At 44.1% G+C, this 21591-nt stretch overlaps 1 protein-coding gene across 3 annotated transcripts in view; it reads right to left on the bottom strand.

The window, feature by feature from the left end:
- The window catches only part of svila (supervillin a), a 109381-nt gene extending 88179 nt beyond the window's left edge, over positions 1 to 21202 (bottom strand). The window contains exons 1-2 of one of the 3 annotated variants that reach the window (XM_083778291.1): positions 21079 to 21202; positions 16614 to 16679 (exon numbers count right to left, since the gene is read on the bottom strand). Coding sequence is in view for 1 of the 3 variants with exons in the window: in XM_083778282.1 (XP_083634408.1) it covers positions 11175 to 11211 (37 nt within the window). In the remaining 2 variants the exon portion in view is untranslated. Of the gene's footprint in view, positions 1 to 4474; positions 4601 to 11174; positions 11310 to 16613; positions 16680 to 21078 lie in introns of those variants that run through there. The other 2 variants (XM_083778282.1, XM_083778292.1) reach the window with 2 other exon arrangements.
- Positions 21203 to 21591: the final 389 nt, after the last annotated feature.

Raw genomic sequence — 21591 nt, 5'->3', positions numbered from 1 at the left:
AAGGGAAGGCCCGAATCCCAATCAGCGTCGAAGCTTATCGCAGATGCCTGTTCTTTTTCTTTCAGAGCTGCAGCTCAGTTTGATCAGAGCTGATGATTGCCGTTAGCGGGGGGATAAGTACTAGCAGACACGCGACCAAGCTCAAGGGATATGGGGTAATAGATTGCAATCAAAGTTAACTTGGTCAGGTTTTAATTTGCAATGAGCGTGTTCGTGTCTCAAATATTTGAGTCATTACTCAAAACATATGATAAATTGAACTGTTAATTATTTTGTCTCCATTGCATTTTAACCTTTGACTGCCACCCCGATAGCAGCTTTTCAGTGCCTTCTGCCAGCTCTTCATATTTGTATTCATCATTTTAATGCCAATAGAGAAATCTGTGATATCCACACTATATCTCATTTTCACAGGGCAATCATATAGTATTAGACACAGAGTCCTGATGGTGGCGGTAACGGTAACTTCACCATTATGCCGATTTTGACCGAATAGAGCGAATCAGGTGTCGTCGTTATCAGCATCCGCTATCTTTCTGCACTGTGTTACACAGTCATCTGTCCCCGATGCTATGCGATCATCGTTTATTTTCATATCCAAGTCAAAATAAGCTCTAATCAAGCCCCGAATATCGCATTTTACGCAGCTACAGGTATGCACAAAGACTGCGCATGTGCGTGCGTGAGGATTTCAGCCGGTTTTAGGTAGAGGACATTCGCCGTTGACAAACATGCTAAAAGTTGCTACATAATTTTAAATAAAGCCCCCGATTATAGGGAATAAAACAATTACGTCAATCCCATCAACGGGAGGTTTGGATTAATTAATTCACTACGTCAAAACCGTCAACGGTAGTTCAAGGGTGTTAAGCCTCACGTGCAGCAGGACTCTAAGGCCTCTTTTCCACTATGGGGTGGAACAAGAACCAGAACTAGAACTTTCCAGATCCCAGAACTACCAGGAACCTGTGAAGTTCCAGAACCAAGTTCTGCTTCTGTTTCCATATGTTTCCAAGAACCTGTTAAGTCTTGTTTTCAATGGGAGTGCTGCATGGTTATGCTATGCTAGAAACACCAACAGTGTGATGAGGCGCTGAGTGTTAAAATGTGGGCTTTTGGATGAATGTTTCAGAACATTGCCTTGCTACGGTGCCATGTGCTATGGTGGACACTGGACACATGGCCATAAACCACAACAAGCTTATTAGATGAATCCACAAAACGGCACGGTAGCAAAACATTTACAAGCACACCTATAAACACATGAGCAGAGTAGCTATAATGTGGATAAAATCGAAAATGGGCAGTAAAATAAGAAAAAGAACTACCATACATGGGCGGCAGTGGCTCAGGGGTAGACCGGCCGAGTGCCACTAATTAGATTTAAAAGTGGGAGTTAAAATAAATGAGACATAAATCCATTTGTAAGACCCTCAGGGCAGAAAAGCCCCTGGAAGGCATTGGGGAAGAAGTCTTCAGTCTCTTCCTCCATGAAGATATAAAGTGCAATGTCGATGAATGTGGACCTACAGACAGCTGGGGCATGTTTTCCCCTGTTCTACCATCTCTCATTGAGGAGCAACAGACAAGGAGGATGTTTAAACTCAACACATCTCTTTTACAGCTACCTCCAGAACAACACGTGAAACTCTCTTGGGCTTATAGTGTGTGAACCACAGACCTCATTTTCTGCAAAAAAAACCCTAAAGCATTTGAAATCTGGCAAGGAGGGAACCCACTGTAAACTCATTACTGTGTTTAACACTGTAGCACTCTTGTGCAGATACAAAAGGATAAGAGGCCAAATAATTGGCCCAAGACGTTACATTAGAGTAGACAGACAAGGTGTGGATATTATACTGCATGTCCAGGAAATCTCTAAAAGTGACATGCATTGACAGGCCTTTCTGAAGTGTTGAGAGCAGGGAGGACTCCGATACATACACACAACAGTTGTAATAAAAAGATTGGAATTCATTAGATAGGGCCTGGGCCGTGGTTCAGCGGTCCAGGCACCTTGGCTGGTGATCCAGTCTGGCAGTGTGCCGCGGGTTCGACTCCCGATCTCGACGACCTTTACTGCACGTCACCCCCCCCCCATCTCTCTCCCCATTTCCTGTCAACCTACTGTCTGTCCCTCTATAAAAAACAAAATAAAGGCGAAAGCCACAATTTTTTTTTTTTTAAATGAATATTAGATAGGAAACTTCCAGTCGCAGAACTCACAAATGGTGAGTGCTTCTACAATATGCTAGTCTGAGTCTCTGGCGTTCACTCACTGTCTGGAGGCTTGCACTTGCAGATCTACGGTGACTGACCGTCACCTAGCAGAAGTGCAAACAAAATAACATGGCCTTGGGACATACTCTGCACCACTTTAACCCGTCAGTCACACAACCCTGTTGGGCGGCATGGCTTCCGCCGCAATCGGTGTGTGAATGGGTGAATGTAATGCACAATCTATGTAAAGCGCCTTGGATAAAGGCGCTATATAAATGCACCATTTACCAACCCTCGGTGATAACACATACTGTACGTCCAGAGAGTACAGTAAGACTTTTAGCAACGGGATGAGACATGTGTAGTAACGGTGTCTCTGTCCACACTTGGCTAATGAACGCGTTCACAATGAAACTGGAAACTGGTCAACTGATGAACAGGAGTCAGCCAGCAAATATCTGAGCTGACTGCAATTGTTTCCATTAGCATTGCTACCAAATACTAACAAGCTCCCAGTGGTCAAGTCAATACATGTATTTGGTATGCATGCTGCTAGATCAAGACCAAAGAATATTCATACAAGTCAATAAGCGTCAAAAAGTGTATTCTGTTGACAGCGTAATATATGGTGAAAAATACATTAGCATGAGATAATGAAATCAATTTCCAAACATGGACAAATTGTATGCACTCTCGACAAGATCGCCAAGCCTCATGTCAGACATCTGCTGGACAGATCATACCTTTTCTAAACCCACAAATATAAACACAGTGTACTTCCTCTGGCTGGCTGGCTGTCTGCCCACTAATCAACGCAATCCATTGAAAAACATGCTATATACATACATGTACAGTATATGAGCCAACAGCTATATCTTGCGCCACCACTTACCCCTTATCCTTAAACTAATTCGCCATTTTTTACTATTTTAAAACATTTTAAAAAGTAGTTGATTACAAGCTCACAACGTGTTGACGTAGATTGGCTAGTTGAACCCCTTTTGGTGTTAGCTATTGAAAAATAGCAGATCTACAAGCTCGTAGCGTGCCACCGAGTGGCGCGCTACGAGCTTGTAGGTCTGCTATTTTTGAAAAATCGAGGGATAAGGAGTAAGGGATGGCACAAGATGGGGCCCTAAATCTCCAAGTCTGGCTGACACAGTGACAAACAGCTGAGAAAGGAAACGTGACACAGCAGTGACTCAGTGAGACCTACATAACATAACACAACATAACATAACAGTCAATGTTTCACAGTGTCTGACACGGCTCTACTAAATTAGATCATCTGCCAATTAAGTAATATGTTTAGTTGAGAAGCTGTGAAAATAAACACAGCAGCTAGCATTAGCACACACACACACACACACACACACACACACACGAGAACAGTTTACAAAAACAAATGTATACGGTAATATGAACAAAAACAAAACTACAGTGTATACTACATATACTGTAGTTTTCGTTTGCGTGTGTGTGTGTGTGTGTGTGTGTGTGTGTGGCCCTGTTAGGCACCACTCTATTTATGTCTGAGGATCCTGACAGAGGGAGAGCAGGTGCTGCACATTGAACAGCTGTAGTTCAGTGAATGAATCACACACAGAAGAATTCTAAAATCCTAATCCCCACCTCACCCCATTCCTGCACTCATCAATACTACAGACTCAGAGAGAGTTAGATAAAGTAAATTATGGAAATATGAAACGGATTTGTATCGATTCATGTTACAAGGGACTGGAACCATCACGCAATATCAGCCATTATTACACAAAGCAACAATTCCACTGTGGTGTTGTTGAACCCAGGATATCAGAACATGAAACGGCACGTTAAGTCCCATACGGACGGATATAATTTGTTGCCGGGCAACTAGTTGTCAAAATAGGTAGTGTAGGATCTAAAGTGGAGACCTTAAAATGAACCCGACAGACAGTTATATATCAACATCTCATAAGTCAAACTCCCTCCCTTCTCAGGGACACTCTTAAGAGCAAAGTTAACTTCCAGTAGAAAAGAAACACAATGCGATGAGACTTCCGTATTGTCTTCTACATCTACACAAAGATCATTTAACAATTTTTATAGCATAGTTTCCAAAAAAAGTTTTTGTCCAAGATGTGACGCATAATTTCATCAGAATATCAACATTAAAAACATAAACCTTCCCCACGAAGGTGAAATATTACAACAGTCAGGAAATCTCTCTGCAATAATAAAAACTTTGGCCAGTGATCAAAGAAAACCTACTTACTTCAAGGTCCTCTTCTCAGGCGGGACTGAAAGCCATTGTGTTTGAAGGTACACAGTACAAGTCTTTGGGGGGAACGTGTCTTTATGGGGTCTGCTATAGTTCCACAGTCCAGGGGAAGGTCAGAGCTCTGGGGTCTGAAGGGACTAATGGGACGTTCTACAGTGTGTGTGGCTGGCCCTGAGGCATGGCCACCCCCCCCAGGAGAGCATGTGTTGTATCTGTAGCAGGCATGAACGGGGAGGGGGGGGGGGGGGGGGGAGGGGAGAGGGTCACTGATAAATTTAGAACGGTGCTTTCCCACTCTAGACTCTACTAGCACCAGGCTAGATCAATTGAATACAGAGTGATGGGAGTGGATGGGCACATGAGATCACAGGGGAATCAAGTATCATGATTGAACCATGATATGTAGACTCATAAGGAAGAGCAACAAGAGGACAAAGCTAATGAGAGGCAGGGCTGGACTGGGACAAGAATTCGGCCCGGTCATTTTCGCACGAATTTGGCCCAGACCGGCCCACCACAACCAGCGCGCAGATAGCAGAAACTCTACCGCCCGCTCCGTCGAGGCACACACACAAACAAACAAGCCCTAATACCACCACTTTTACAGAACAACATAAATGATACAAACCAACAGACAACTACACAAGACTTTGTTGCTCTCACAAAAATGAAGCTGGCAAAAGGATTCAAGATAGAAGAGGGTTTATTTGTCACACACTGACACACTTTTTTTTGTTATATCATAACTTGAGCGGCCCCCTAAGGTCGTGGCCCACCAGGAATATGCCTGGTACGTCCTGTGGCCAGTCCACCCCTGATGAGACGGGGCAGAGCCAAGATGTACTTTTCAAAAATACTCCAGACACCTTTTTACGTTGTCTAAAATGACAGGGTTTTTTTTAACCACGCAAAACAGCTGCTAGAATGATTAATTGACCTAATTAAAGTTCTAGAATGGGAATGTCCACTGAATGTTCCAGAGCAGAGGGCCGGGGCAGCGTTTGATTGCCAGCATGGCATGCTGGGTATTCCTATACCGAGGTCCTGGGGAGCCAATACCTGAGGCCCCTTAAGTGGACCTGGCAATGTATGGAAAGGTAGTCAAAACGGAGCACTAGTGGCTAACTGGAGAGCCGCTGAGTGAATGCCATTTACGGCCGTGAACACCAGGGCTTTGATAGCACTCAATCTCCCCGAAATAGACTCTGGCTACTCACTGGGATCAAATCAGCTGTCAGACAAACAATCCCTCTAGACGAGAACGTGAGTTATATCCATTTGAGTGTGGTGACAGTCACTGGTAGGCAGGTTTCTGAACTGTCCAGTCCACACACAGCCCTCTTCTGAGACACAGGGAGTAGACAAAATGAGCATTAGTGAGAGTCGTCCTTTAAAATATGCCACACATACACACACAGGGGTGCATACTTAGTTTAGACTAGTCATTGGTTAGACATGGGTTAAGGTTAGGTTTTCTGCCCCATGGGAGGTTAGGTTTAGGGTGAGGGTTTGAGATAGGTTGTAGGACCAATGTCTGGTCCAACCAAAAACTGTCTAAACTAAGCGTGCGCGCATGCACGCATGCACGCACGCACGCACACAATCTACCCATAGAAACAGAGTTATTTTTGGGAGTCTCTTAACTTCATGGACCAATTCAGTTAAAATGACGTGCAGGCCAAATAGAGAAGTCCTGCTTCCCACTGAACCCTGTTGGGGTTCATGACAACAACAGTCGGGTCAAGGTCTACCTATAAGGAACAGTAAATATCATGAGGACACTATTTAAAGAAGTCATAACAACAACAAACCATAAAGCGTGGCCTAGTCTGTAGGTTGAAAGCCATACGGGGTGTGGGTAATGTGAGCTGTATATGGAGAGGCTGGGGCTATACGTTATGGATATATCTAGTGGATGATGCAGCTCTACTGTATGAGGTGGAGCTGTGCTACTGATCTAGGGCAGGACAACCCTCAGACGCAGCAGGAGCTTTTAGCTTAACTCGCTGGACATGCATGTGGATGAAAGCTATCAGCCACACACACCTCATCTCTGATTAGATGGAGACCAGGGCACTTTTCAAGCACTTCAACTGTACGTCTGTACGATGAGCCTTTGTGCCTGTCATGAGCATAGAAAGGTACTGAACCGTCTAGGTTACTGGTTCCCAAAGTGGGGTCCAGGGACCCCCAGGGGTCCTTGAGCGAGTTCCAGGGGGTACCCTGCAGCTACATGATAGTTTGGAACCAAATCTACCCTTATGGCATGTCATGTGGACGCTCTCAGAGTTAATTAACATTGATTTTACATTATCAATTAGAGTCCCACAGGTAGAAATGGCATTAAAAGAGGGTCCGTAGCCTAATGGCAATGCTTGTTAAACTGGGGGTCCTTGAAATTAAACGGGTTAAGAATCACTGCTAGAGCCATAGAAATTCTCTTATGGGGGTCCCCGGCATATCTCTTCAAATGGGGGGGGTCCACGGGCTAATAAGTGTCCATTTGGGGGTCCTTGACACGAAAAAGTTTGGGAATCACTGGACTAGGTTAATCTTCCAATAGTCTCTCAGGAAAGAAAAAGAGGGTGCTGTTTTTCCTTTTTTGTTGATGGGTTCCCATATTGATCTTCTAATAATGACCGCTGCTTGCTGCACATAATATCCTTTTTTGTGTTACTACCATAAATCGATAATTTCACACAAAATATTGATAACAAGATTTAAATATTTTAGCAGGCCTCTGCTTTTGATATCCCTACTTAAGTTAACCTATGGGAAAATGTGATTTATGTTTAGGTTTGTATTTGTAACAATACTGAATCTGTGGCACTATTTTGGGAACATTTTCAAAAAATTAATAAAAAAATATAGATTAATAAAATTGGCACACAGTATATTAAGTTCACAAAATGTCACATTTTGTTACAAAAACTAAAAAGGCAGCCGCCAATATCATGAAGGTGCACAGCACAGAAATCTCCACGGCATTCTTTTTTCTCTCCAATATTGTGCAGCCCTAGAGAATGAACTGCTAGCTTGCTGGGGTGGAATCCTCAAATCCTGCTATGTGGTCATTGAGATTCCAAAGGGAAATATTTCTTGAAGTCGCAAATGAAGAAATTGTGTTTGGAATGTCCGTTTTGACCCGTGTGAACGAACGCCGAGCGAGGTCCAAGACATGACAGGAAAACACGGACTGAAACAATCAGTTGGACCAGAACACTCATTCATCATTCTGATGATTACACGTTTAGACCGTCCAAACCGCAGTGAAGGAGAACATTAGCCAGCCGGAGAGGAAGGAAGGGACTCGAACGTGCACAAAGAAGACCCTACGATAGGCACCAGGGCTGGCCAATGAACAAAGGACAGACTGGGCAAACACAGGAGACACTGGGCGGATGCCAGTCTGTAGGTCAGGATGAAAGTGAAATGGGGCATCTTGGTGGCTCCATCGGTGAATGTGCTGAACACAAACATTGCATGTCCCGACTGAGTCCCATTAGATTCGGTACAGCACCGTTTGGCTGCCCTCTCCACCTTCACTTTTTAGCCTTTTTATTGTTCCTTAGCTTTTCTATGCTTAGAGACATTAAACAAATGTTTTAATAATAATTTTGGTGGTTGGTGGCATTACATGGGCTGCATTAATACACTGGTTCTTAATTTGTAAAAAGATATACGCCCCTGAAAATTCTAAATGCCCCTGAAATCAGAGAGAGGGAGGCAAGGAAGAATGACTCCAATGAGCAACACACATTTTTGCTTCTCTACAGTTAGTTTCAAAACAAACAGCACCCTCTAGTGTCAACAACCAGAATCGCATTCTCCTCAGCTCTTGTTCTTCTGGTTCTACTTACTCCTCCAAAACAACACCCCCATTGATTGGTTTATTGCCGTGCTGTAAATTGATTCATGCTTTCTCAGCAGGTTGAGTAATGAAAGTAGGGCACCGTTCCAACTTTTGTGATTTGTCAGTGGATCCTGTGGAGGCGAGACGGGGGGTCTTTGCTTTGTGCTTTCTACAGGTTAACACTGAGGCTTTGAAGGCAAATAAGTGTTCAACTCACCCACCGCGTAGAGGCTAATTAGTGGCAGAGAAGCATCAGTGCTTTAACAGCCAACAGAGAGACGTACATGGCAGCGAATGTGATTTCAATTTAGCCCTCGTTAGTCTAGGACTGAACGTTAACATGTCCCAGACACACACACACACTGTACTGTCAGCAGAACTGAGAGCAACGCAGCTCTCCTCCCGTTTTTCCATAAACAGCTACAAATAGACCACAACAATGTCCCGGCTGGGATGCAGATGTATTTCTAAAACCCACCTCCCATTTCTCCCTACAGTACATGCTTTTACTGTACTTAGACAAAGGTCAGCCACGTACCGTAGGCAAGCTCCCCATCTACTCATTTACAATATTTGATACAAAACACTCCATTTAGTTGGTGGGCCAGCTCTATGTACAGTAGTCGTCACTCCCACACAGTCAAACATTGAGGGTCCCATTGTCTTCTCCTGAGACTATAGAAGAGACCAGAGACTGAGCTCGCTCAGGCCTGACACTCCTTTCCATCAGTTTACTGAACACCAGCCAACGGCCTGGGCCACCATTCATTCACACAGAGCGCTGGGGCGTGAGCTGGCAGTGCCCAATTAAAGTGAGACACTATAAAACCCTGTTAATATGTCTAAAAAAAACTGTTTGGAGAAAATAAATGGTTGCGAAATAACAGTAAAATAGGCTGGCCTGGAAAGAAAGACAGTCACTGCGTTGAATGGTCATTTAGCATCATCTGTAAACTATTTTCTATCATACAATATTTGTGAGGCTCTTTCAGGTCACATAGTAGCCTACCCCTACTGTATGTCAAAGGAAAGAGGGGAAAAAGAGAAGAGGATTCAGTAAAAGATGCCTTTTAGACTGGTGACAGTGACCAGGCTTCTTAAAATCAAACCTGCCATCTCCTTCACACACTTTTAGTGCATAAACAAAGTTGCCTCAACCAACCAAAAGACACTCACAAGCCGATAGTTAAGCGTTTGCTGAACCCAGGGGGGCAGTCAGCCAGATATTTCGTGAAGCCTCATTTGAAATCGGTAGTTCATATAATGGCCTGTTGTGGCGCTGGACTGGACCCAAAAAGCCCCATAGCTCCATAGAGGCCCATGTATTTTGGCCCAACTTCACCTAGACTGTATTACCTTAATAAACATGGTCATGAATACTTTCTTCTTCCAGTCACTAGTTTAAAGTCTCATTTATAATGTCATAATATTCTTTTTGGAAAATTATGGTCCCATTAATTAAAAAAATGACCATAAAGAAAAAGAACCATCGCGTATGTTCTGAGGGGCGTGGCTACCGTTACAGTCTATGATCGGGATTCCCCTCCCACTCGAGTCAAAATAAAAACCAACGGAGAAGAAGGGGGGAAGTCCCGCCTCGTTGTCTGGGCAGCCAATGGCCAGCTGGTCCAAAACGGAGCCAGCCAATGGCCAGCTGGTACCAAAGGGATCTAGAAAGATGGCGACTTACAGTGCAGGAATAACAGGCTTCATTTTACGTCCATGTTAGACCCGGCGAACGCTTTGTCCATATTTTTTACAGTCTATGGCTGAACCCCAAAACACTGCTCCTCTCTCGCTCAACACTTGATTAGCTGCACGTCAGGCCCACACGCACAGCCTTTCCTACAGCACAACACAGATGGTGTTCACATTGGACAAATATAGACGAGTGAGACGATGAGACAGCCGATTCAGACAGGAGAGAAAACAAGAGGGTTAGTAGTGACAGTGGAAAACCGTGTGTGTGTGTGTGTGTGTAAAGTAGAGACAGAAATCAAACAAATGGAAAAAGATGAGTGGAAGGTTGGAATAAATTTTACAGATACTCATTACTCTGAGAGTTAACCATATGAACCCCTAACGTCCTCACTATTCCGGGCATGTCATATTAGGCAAACATTCTATAAAGAAAAAATACTGTATAGCAGACAGACCTACAAGCTGACAATGTTTCGCACTGTGAGGTTGTACAAAAATAGTAGGGAGCCAAGCATAGACACCTGGGGGACCTCAGTCAGCAAAATAAAAAAGGGTTTCGGTGGTTAACCCGGCGGAACCCCTTTAGCTATTGAAAAATAGCAGATCTACAAGCACATAGCACGCCACCGAGTGGCGCGCTACGAGCTTGTAGGTCTGCTATTTTTGAAAAATCGCGAAGACATTTTTTTAGAATCCGATCTCAGTTCAAAATGGATTAAATGAACAGTGTGCAGAAATCCCAGTGCTGAAAGTTTCAGCCTCTAAACTCCCCTCCATCCCTCCTCCCCTATCAACGACGTCCCTCCCTTTTGCTCCCCTCAATCCATCTCGTTCAATCGGCCACTCCACTCCACTCCACTTTCTCCCCCCCCCCCCCCCCCCCTCCTATGACCTACATGTCTAGTCAACAGAGACTAAATGGCTCTTACACAAACCAGACCCCACTTCCCACCGTGGCCCCACGGCAAAAAAAATGAGCCTTCAGAGTGCGTTAATGAGCAGATGTCCATGAGATGTAGAGTGCACGGTGCGATCACAACAAGAGCACAAATCAGCCAAACGCCAACAGACTAATACATTTAATTGGTTCGAGAAGACAAAACGTGACAAAACAAAAAGGTGAACCGAAATGTACTGTACCTGTCACGGGGCTTTGATTTTTATTGGGAGAACGCATCTCTGATTGTGGGTTATTATTTCCTTCATGAAGCAGTATTTTCAGCCATGTCAAAAGGACAGATGGTAAAAGACAGGAGAGGAGAAAGTAAAGGACATACACAGAATGAGCATGAGAGAGAGAAAGAGACAGAATGAGTGTGAGATTTCAAAAGGGTAGGAGGACTGAAGACACATGAGTCACGTGATGACGAGACTGGATGCAACTGGCGGTTCACCAGTAAACCTCAGCCCACAAACCCACAGGGCGGGTTTGGCGGTGACACCAGCATCGGCCCGCTCAGCCAGCCAGCACTCGACGGGGACACCGAGGCTGTCTCAGTCTGGCGTCTGCGCTCGGGACAAATCAGGGTCCTCGCCAGCGATGCTGTCACCAGTCACCACAGAAGAGGAAGCGCACCTGGGGTACGGTCTGAGCGTGGTAACAAAACGTATCTAGGGCAAAATGATGATGGCGGTAAATAGAAACGACCGTTTAGTCCTAACGAGCTCCAGTTAAAAGGCGAAGGATGGAGAGGGATCAAACTGTCTCAGATAGGAGAGGAATCCCTCTGATCCACTTCCAAATGACACCATGAGCCAAACAGAGGGACAGTAAAACAGCAAGGGAGAGAGAGAGACAACTTTCCCACACGGATGAGAATCGACGAGCCCTAACTGACAAACACAAACAAGATTTAAGTTCGTCCTCTGAGAGATAAACTGGGAGTGTTCAATCACTCCCCCTGACAGTTATTTTTTTCTTCCAGGTCAAAAGATTAAGAACACCCAGTTGCTTTGTGTGAGTTGTGTGCGCGCATCAGACTTGAGATTCTGCCACACCAGACAACACACCAACACCAACCATTATGTTTATTAGACTTCATTAAATAACATTTCATTTGACATGCCTCAAATGGAGAAGGTATATTAGAATTTCAAACAATTTCTTCCTCATGAAATAATCCCTTTGTTACACTACTCAGCCAGGCCTGAAATGAGTCAATTAATATATTAAACAGCTCATGCTGTTTACTCTCAGTGCTCCATTCTGAACACTAATGTGATTATCGTGTATGAACACGTGCATGGAGTGCACTTTATGGTCTCAGACAATCTGATCCGTCCAGTAGTCCTAATAACAGTTTAACGGGTCAAAGCTAATCAACTCAGAAATGGGTAAGGCTGCTAACATGATAACACAAACGGCAATCAATGGTCATAGGTTATTGATAAAGAGACAGTTTTGTCCAAAATATGGCTTTAAATAAAAATGTGATCACGTGGATCTCTGGATCCACATGGGAACGTTCGCCACACACACACACACACACACACACACACACACACACACACGACAACTATATGGCATTGGCATCGTACCAAGGACAATGACGAGCAGGACCAGGTGCGTGGGGTGTTACGTGCTACGTCTGAGTGGATGTCGTATCAACATTCCGCTCTTCAGGATCATGACTCCGTTTGAACTCATCACCTACTTCTAATAATTGCTAACAGACTAGACATTAGGAGAGCGGGGGGGCAACGCCATGCAAAACCCAAACGAATAAGCCCTTTCTCAACCACACACGATGACCTCACACAGTTGAATCCAGTACGTTAGTCACTCAGGCCAACGTCAAACAGGACTTGGAAATCAAATAATAGATGACAATTTTATCGGTGAACTACACTACAGCATCCTCCCGTGTAAGCACTAAGCATGGTGTGCATCGATCTAATTGATGCACAAAAGATGAATCAGTCATCCCCACACACACTGTCATTACAGCAACTCAATATACTGTTAATTGCTCTTTCGCTAATGTCTTTGAACATCCACTTGACCTAGACCCTGTGTCAGAGGTACCCAGACATTTAATTCGCCTAAAATTCACAAAACAGGGACACCGGGTTAATACAGTCTCAAACGTCATTATGCCAATTAAGCCTCACTTGCCTGTAACGCCAAGTAGATTAAAACAAAACCAGATCATTTGCAAATGCTGCTGGTCTGCTGTAGGAGTGAGTAATGCTGCTGGTCTCAGGTCTGCTGTAGGAGTGAGTAATGCTGCTGGTCTCAGGTCTGCTGTAGGAGTGAGTAAACAATTTCTGACTTTAATCTAACATGTGCTACACGTAGCAGAACCTTTATCAGGAGCCAACTATTACACATGTGACATGTATCTCTCACCGCAACACACATGTGTAGGGTTGTAAAAGTACACACCTCAGTCCTCTTAAACTGATGGGTAAATGTCATAAATCATGCATGTGGGTGGATTCTGTCATTGGGTCTATATGTGTATGCTGTGCATGTCTGTGAGGACTCGGCACTGCAGTGGACTGTGTGTGGTACGTGTCAACAGTTCTCACTTAGCTCAAAGACCTGTTGGTCTGGATGAGCATTGTAGAAGCTTTAACTCTGTCTGCCTGCTCAGCACTGTTGAAAGCTCCAACAGTATCCATCATGCCATCATTTGAATGAGTTTTATTCAGGGTGGGACTAGTCTCATTGAACTACACCGAGTAATGGAAACTGGCATTTCCGTTCACGAAAATATATATTTACATTTTATTTTAAGGAGCAAGTTATTATGATTAGATGATTTGGATTTATAGAAGGATAATTTTTTGCGACTGTAAAGATGAAACAGAAGTGGGGAGGAGGCTTCACTTCCGCTTTGCGCATGATCAGAGCTTCAGCTTCCAGTCTGCAGAATGTATGACAGAATCATTTGAAAATTGCGACAGGTAACAGTCTGGCAACAGGAGACTAGGAAGGGGGAGGCATACTATCATCCGACAGAGCATTGCTCCGAAGGAGCAATGCTCCGAGGTGCGCTGCGGGTCGGGAGAGGGTTGCGGTTAGGTTTAGGTGTCTGCCCCGGGGGTGGTTAGGGTTAGGGTGAGGGAGGAGGTAGGTTGTCGTTCGGACCAATGCTCCGTCGGATGAAAGGCATGCACTCCTAGGAAGGGACCAAAAGTGGGTTTCACAAACGAAGACCTGAACTTTTCTAAATATTTGAGCAATATTACCAGATCAGCCATGGGTCAAATCAGAAGTGTTTGCCAATAGCAAATCATGCATGCTTTTTCACCGATCATCTTGTTTTTATAGTTCACATTTCTTGGGGCCAGATTGTCCCAGAAATTAGCCTCCGAATTGCTCAAAATACCACAACTGTGGGGGTTCTTACAAGAGCACATTAACCCTATTCTTTTCAATCTTGCCCCATTGCACTAGTTACACGTGGGAAACTGATTTTAAAATGACTGGGCCTTGCAACTCATTATATCAGAGATTATAGTCAGAGAGAGAAGGATGAGGCTGGCAAGGCACTGCGTCAGGCGCCCAGAACTTGAGGCAAGTAAATTGACCCTATGGGAGCCAACCCAGGGCAAAGCCAGGAGGGGAAAGAAGCGTATACCACTTATGTAGATGTGCAGACGACACTGCAGAGCTCAAGAACCTGATGTTGGATAGGAATTTGTGGAGGGCAGCGATCCAGGAATCCCGAGTTGGTGTTGGCTAGACCTCACTCTCGCAGCAACTATATCTCCGACCTTCTCTACCCTAGTCTCACCACAATGTATCAGTCCCCAGGACAGAGGTCAGAAGTGAGGACATTTCGCTGGTCCTCATATTTCAACTGAGTCTGGGTCAACTGAGTGTTGAGGTTTAGGGTTTGAATTAGGAGTTTGGTTAATGTTAGACATGTAGCAGTATGGGTTACAGTCAACATTAGGGCTTAGTTAGGGACGTTTTTATAGAGTGTGTAAGTTATGTGGGAAGTTTGGAACGCCTACTGAGACATACATCCAAACAGAAGTTTCATCTGATTGCGTTAGCTAAACGACATTCAGTTAAACTGAATGTACTGTAACTCTGCAACTCAAACAATCAATCTCACTTTGCCATTAACTTTATGCATGTGCAAATACCCTCTATACTTTGTGTGCCCAGGGCACACCAATTGGCAATCCAAAATGTCAGGGCACACCTGTATTTAGAGCAAAGATAGTGAACATATTCTCAGTGTACTGGGAAATTAATGCACACAAAGTTATTTGTGTGTGTGTGTGTGTGTGTGTGTGTGTGTGTGTGTGTGTGTGTGTGTGTGTGTGTGTGTGTGTGTGTGTGTGTGTGTGTGTGTGTGCACTTTCCAACAAACTGCCTGTTGTGTCAACACAACAGCTGCTCCAATCATCATATCAACATCTCTAGGAAGACAAAACAAACAAAGGAAAATGTGTCCCCCACTGCCAGCACATTATTAGGTTATTGTAATTAAGTTAACGTTACTCACACATTTGGACACAGATTTAGCCTACTACCCAAATCTTGACAAACACATGCATAATGTGATGATATGCATATTGCCACACCCCATTATGTATAGTGGGATTGGATATGACATCATTAATTTGAACTGGTTAAGTTGATTTGCATCATGGCGTGCGTGCAGGCACAGGAGAGGAGTATATTGTCTACCGTTTTCAATATTGAAACAGTACAGTACAACCTAGAGTTGTGCGTAATTGATTCATGTGGTCCATTGCTAGATGACCTCAGTGTCCTATGGCTTCTACACCACACCGGATGTCCTGTTGAAGGATATCTAACAAAGCAATAGGAGGCTGGATCCAGTAAGACTTTCCTACTAAGTTCCTGCAGCATTATAGACACATATCCATGAATTACTTACACTCCATAATAACAAGTCCCTAATCCAGAGGCGAATGGTGGATAAAAAGGGGGGCTTGGCAAAAGCTAGTACTAGCTTTGGTGCTTGGGGTGCGCATAGTTTGGCCAAAGAGGAGAATGATAGGCCCAAAGGGCTTCACAATAATTGAAAAGGCATGTGGAGCAGGAGGGATGGGCCCTTCTGAGCAAACAGTGAGTAAAGACAGTCCTCCTATCATCATGCGTGGAACCATGTTGCCATGGCGAGGAGGGTAAAGTTTGAGGCTGTCGACATAACGTAGCAGAGGTCTGTTGTTGATTCACCACCATATCACAGACCTGACATACATAATGATGTCACTGACAAATGGTTACCACGTCTGACTGGTGGACACAAAACAGCAAATACACAGAGAGGCGCCTCCTGGAGGTCAAGACAAGCGTGGCTGACCCCAGGAAGGCACCAATTGTGCGCGTGCGCCGTGCGTGCGTGTATGTGTGTGTGTGTGTGTGTGTAAAAGAAGGGGCTGTTAATAACCACTTCCTACTGTGGTAAATGGTGCATTCCACTTCATAGTGATCCAGGATGCATATCTTCTTGGCAGCAGGTGGTGACCCCAGGAAGTCCCCAAGAGAGAGTGTGTGTGTGTGTGTGTGTGTGTGTGTGTGTGTGTGTGTGTGTGTGTGTGTGTGTGTGTGTGTGTGTGTGTCATTGCTATAGACGAAGATGTACTTACAAGTCAGCCATACAGATGTGTTCAAACTTCTTCCTCTGTCATCTGATCTGAGCATGAAAACAGGGCCTGCAAAACAGAAAGAATGTCAACATTCTCATTGACTAGAGTAAATATGAAATGCAAATGTCTAAGCAAATCCAAACTACATCAACAGTATCAGACTTGCCCTTCCTTCCCTCATACAGACCATTTGAGGAAAGATACTGTACGTGTAAAGTAGCCTACTTGTTAAGATAGCCTGGTGAAAGTAAAGTCCTAATGCAATTTAATGCTCATGTAGAGTGATTCTTTACATGTTCCAAGCCTTAATATTTCACAGCAGATCGGTTCATTTTTGGAATTTTACTGCAACGCTTTCCTCAAGTGTTCAGATATGTATTTATGTGTTTGCATGTTATTTGATCTTTAGAATGTACACAACATAAACAGCTCTCTCCTGGCCGACGGCCTCACTCCATGGTCTGCAAACACAGCTGATTATTTTGTCTAGATAATAAACAAAGTATGAAACTTTATCCGAGTACATTAAACCTAGACATTGGTGAGCGGCGCCGATAGCTGGCCATCACCATTCACCACATAAAGCCAAACACATTCATTTGGCTACGGGCACTACCCAAATACCAGAACTCTCATTCCAGTTGCCAACCACATTGGGGTCAATTAACAGAAAATACTGTAGCATTGTCTCTGTGACCTACTTTGGCCAATGTTAACCCTATAGAGAACCATCCTCAGTCCATCCTCCAGTACTGCATTCTACAAAACAAACAAGTAGCTACAGCCATGTACAGTAAGATCTCTGATCCCAACAGCCTTGTAGTCCTGATATTTCTAGACAGAATAGACTGCTGTCCTTGTGTCTACCTAAACAAGACATTTCCATAGCTTACGGTGAGTGACCATCCAAGGTCCTGGTTTGACCAAGATTGGCCCGTTTCAAGGCCTGACAAATATCTCAAACACTAAAAGGTCCAGCCATTAAAAAGCTTGCCGTTTGCCAAAGTGTCAGCCAAGTGGCGCCTGCACCTTCAAGTTTCCTCTGTCGTATTTATTCAAGGTTTCCGGAACAGATCACAGATGCACCATATTCTGCTATTTAAGTCATCGAACTACAATATCAATGTCATAAAACATTGGCTTGACTAGATTAGAAACTAGTTTCTTTAGTAATGCAGGCTACAAATTTGTAAAAACCAGTAAAATATTATATTATATTGAATTATACCTATACACAATGGTGTAAAGTCCCCTTGAATCAATGTGTTTTCCTTGAATATTATGACCATTTTGGAGGCCGTTTTACTCTTGGAGAACAAAAGAGGTGGGGCCGTTTGTGGGAATTATAGACCAATAAATCAAGTCTTCTTTTACATGTTATCCTTTGGACACCATGGCAACAAAGCCCACCCAAACAAAACCAAACATCCATGTCACTCAATCAGGACAGAATTAACAGATACAAGCCACAGAAAGCACACGTGCAGTAACTCTATTCTTCTCCGTTACAGGTGGAGTCCCCGTCTTCATCACAAACACTGAGTCATGATGTCTCCCAGCGGGTTGAGAAGTATCCAGCATCTGCTTCCAATAGCACTCAGCCTCCCCTCCGACAAGGGGGTGGGGGAGGTATGGGGGAGTCAGCGGCCCCAACAGACCCATCGCCAAAACCCAGGCCCCCCAAAACAATGATGTAACTGAGGGCTGTAACACAAGGCTTATGTAACTGACCTCCTCTAGTTAAGTTTCTCACTCTGAAATAGAGCTTTGGACACTTCTTGGAAAACAAGTCGGAGCCTCAGAGGCGAGCATGTTACTTCAGCGAGGGGCGGCACAGAATACCCCATGCCAACTTTCTACACTCATGTACGTCATAAGTATGACTGAATGTGAATGCATGCATGCTATACTCACACTGACACATGCACTCCTGGAAGCCCTATCGACACTGGCACACAACCGTGTGCTAACTGCTAAGCTTACACTGTGTTTATACAAAACATACTGATCAATGCATCAGACAGAGTCAGTACTGGGATCATTCTCTAATAATAATAATCCAACTATCTCAGGACATTTTTTATATTGACTGGGGGGCTGCCAGTTGCCTCAGATGAATGTTGTACTCAAACAGTGACCTGGGGATCAGTGTTAGTCACAAAGAGGAATAGCCCGGGGCCGGGGGTATGTTTTTCTTCATTTTCGAGGGCCCCCCAGCCGGCAGCAACGTCAATCTCGTGGTCCCACTGATAACTCGATACCTCGACTCGGAAAAGGAAACGCGCTCGAGCTTTGAAAACAACAGCGTGTGCCGTCACGAGTTCAAACCAGTCATCAGTCAGGCTCCGAGGCTCGAGATAAAAAGAGGTGATGTTTTGCTTGTGGTTTGGAGAGGAAAAGGTTATCTGCACAATGGAATTGAACATGCTGACATCACCCGAGTGAGGCACACGTTTGTAAAAAAAGAAAATACTGTATCACTCCCGTGTGAAGTGAGGGGCACCGTTATCATCTTCCAACATCGCTACCAATGTGTATATATCTCTTATGATGTAATTATCAGATAAAACAAAAACAAAAAAACTATGTCCATTTCAAATGGCGTTTTTAATATTTGTTTAAGGAAAAACAAACATTAAACCTGTATATAGGAGGGGCTAGCGCCCCTCAAAAAATATAGACTCAGACTCAGTTAATGCCTGCAGGTCGCTAAAACATCACCGGTAATACCAATGGCAGATCATTTTATGAATGCTGTAACATAGAAAACCAAGAGAAACACAATCTTGAGTCCCCATTAGGGAAATGTTCCAGTGAGGATCGAGTCATCCTTTTCTGGGGGAACAGCCAAGACAGGTAATACAGCCATAATTAATCTCCTGCCCCTCTGTCCATTACCCCCGAGCAAAGAATCTACATGGCACTTCTGACATCCCTCAGCGTTCACTGACAGCACATCTGAAAACTTGGGGGAGGAAATGGGCACCGATTAGCCTCCACCCGTACTTCCAAGTTCCAACAGTGAAAAAACTGCAGGGCAAAAAGAACAGAAGTAGCCTTCCCTAATTGCTTTGAAGGTATTTGTTTTGGCAGGTGATTCATAGGTCTCTACCTGCCAAATAAGAGGAAATGGAACAACGCTCAAGCAGTGAACTGCTCCCTACCTTTACATTTGGTTTGTCTAACCTTTCAACCTGGCAGCCATATTTGACATGCAAAAAACTGAAAATAGCCTTAAAATAGTAATTTTGCTATATATATATATATATATATATATATATATATATATAAAAAAGGTCTTCAGTTGTTAAGCCGCAGTTGTGCCCTGCATGTGTCCTTCCAGTGTTTGATGTATGATACATTATGAGAAAAAAGGACGAGATGCCATATTTCCAGTCAGCAGTCTTTAACTTTATGCTGCATCCTATTTGCCCTGCAGCAGAAACAGTATTACAGTAAATGTACACTATAGAACAATGAAATATGTTGTTAACCAATAACCACACACTCCACCACTCTCAGTGGGCAACAGAGCCACCTACATAGTACTGAAGAGTGACAATAAAACATCAAAGGGAGACCACTTGAATGAATTCCACAGCGCCCACAGGCTGGGAAAGTCAGTGCTGTTGTAGCCCTGAAACATGACTGTCATGTACGAGCGTCATGTGAACCATGGCTAGTGCTGTTACAGCAGCAGCTACAGTAGATATAGCCTACCTCCCCACAGCAGTGCTGCTGCTAGACAGGGTATTGGATAACATGTAAAAAGGTAACTTGATACACACCGGGGCCGCCGAAGCCTTTATTCGGAGATAATAAAGTAGACTCTTAATCTGTCCTGGACTGCCAGGTACCGCAGCTAGGGTGTTCTGTTTCACAGCAACGAGTTCCAACGCAGACACCGACAGCATCGTCGATTTACCCTTTACTTTCTGCATGCAGGGATGAACGCAGGTGACTCATGGACCTTTTAAAACACCTTAGCCTACACCTGGGCTGCAGGTATACATGGGGTCCATCTGTCCTGCATTCGTGCACGCCCTTCTTCAACCATGCAGTGGGCTACACAGTAACAAACGTCAAAGGTCTACTCTAAAAGGTTGCATACCGGTACTGTCATACAATAAAGATTAGCCTACACATTTAATTTGCTAATTATTCAGCAACAAAACGCGGGACATGACTTTTAATACCTGAAATTCGGTAGGATATTTAACAGTGAAGGTGGCTTTAATGCGTAATGAAACTCAAACTTGAGTTCAAACGAGAAGACTATTTAAAAGTTATACTTATCTATAGTTATGTGAACGTGTTTGTATGAAAGTTTCTTCTATTGACATATTTAGCCTACTCTCATTCGCCAACTTGTTTTTTAGCCAAACCAGCTTGTTTCAACTCACGCGGTAGGATAAATAATTATTAACAAATACAGCGTGACAAATAAACGTGGTATTAAACTTACCAATGTTTTGTTCCTTTGAAAGAAATGGAACCCATGCGTCTGCAACGACAAGCGCAAAACAATGCAACGCCCAAATCCTGTTCCACCGGGACACACACGACCTAAACACACACGAGTCTGACTGTTTATTAAAAGGCTCCCCTCCGCCTGCTTCTCAAACTTCTCTCCAGTTGGGCTGTGCAACAGAGCTCACATCGGATGGGAGTGAGGCTTGAGCTCTTAAAGGAGCAGTCAGACTTCTTCTAAAACCCAAAACCTAATCTCTTCCTTGCTAACATCACCTGACACCACCTGTATACTTACACGTACACGCGCGCAAGAAAGCACACATAGTACAGTAGCCGCCCTACACGCAATGCACACACGCGCGCGCGCACACGTTGTTTTTTCCTTAAATGACTGACTGATGGGGGTCACTCTTAGTCCAATCCAATGGACAATTCATTTTAAGCCTACACTAATAGCTTAACAGTGTGGAGTCATCCTCTTGGTTACAGATAGGGCTCAGTTACA

The sequence above is a fragment of the Protomyctophum parallelum genome, assembly GCF_964188405.1.
Source record: "Protomyctophum parallelum genome assembly, chromosome: 12".
Classification (NCBI taxonomy): domain Eukaryota; kingdom Metazoa; phylum Chordata; class Actinopteri; order Myctophiformes; family Myctophidae; genus Protomyctophum; species Protomyctophum parallelum.
This window is presented reverse-complemented; position numbering and strand designations above follow the sequence as displayed.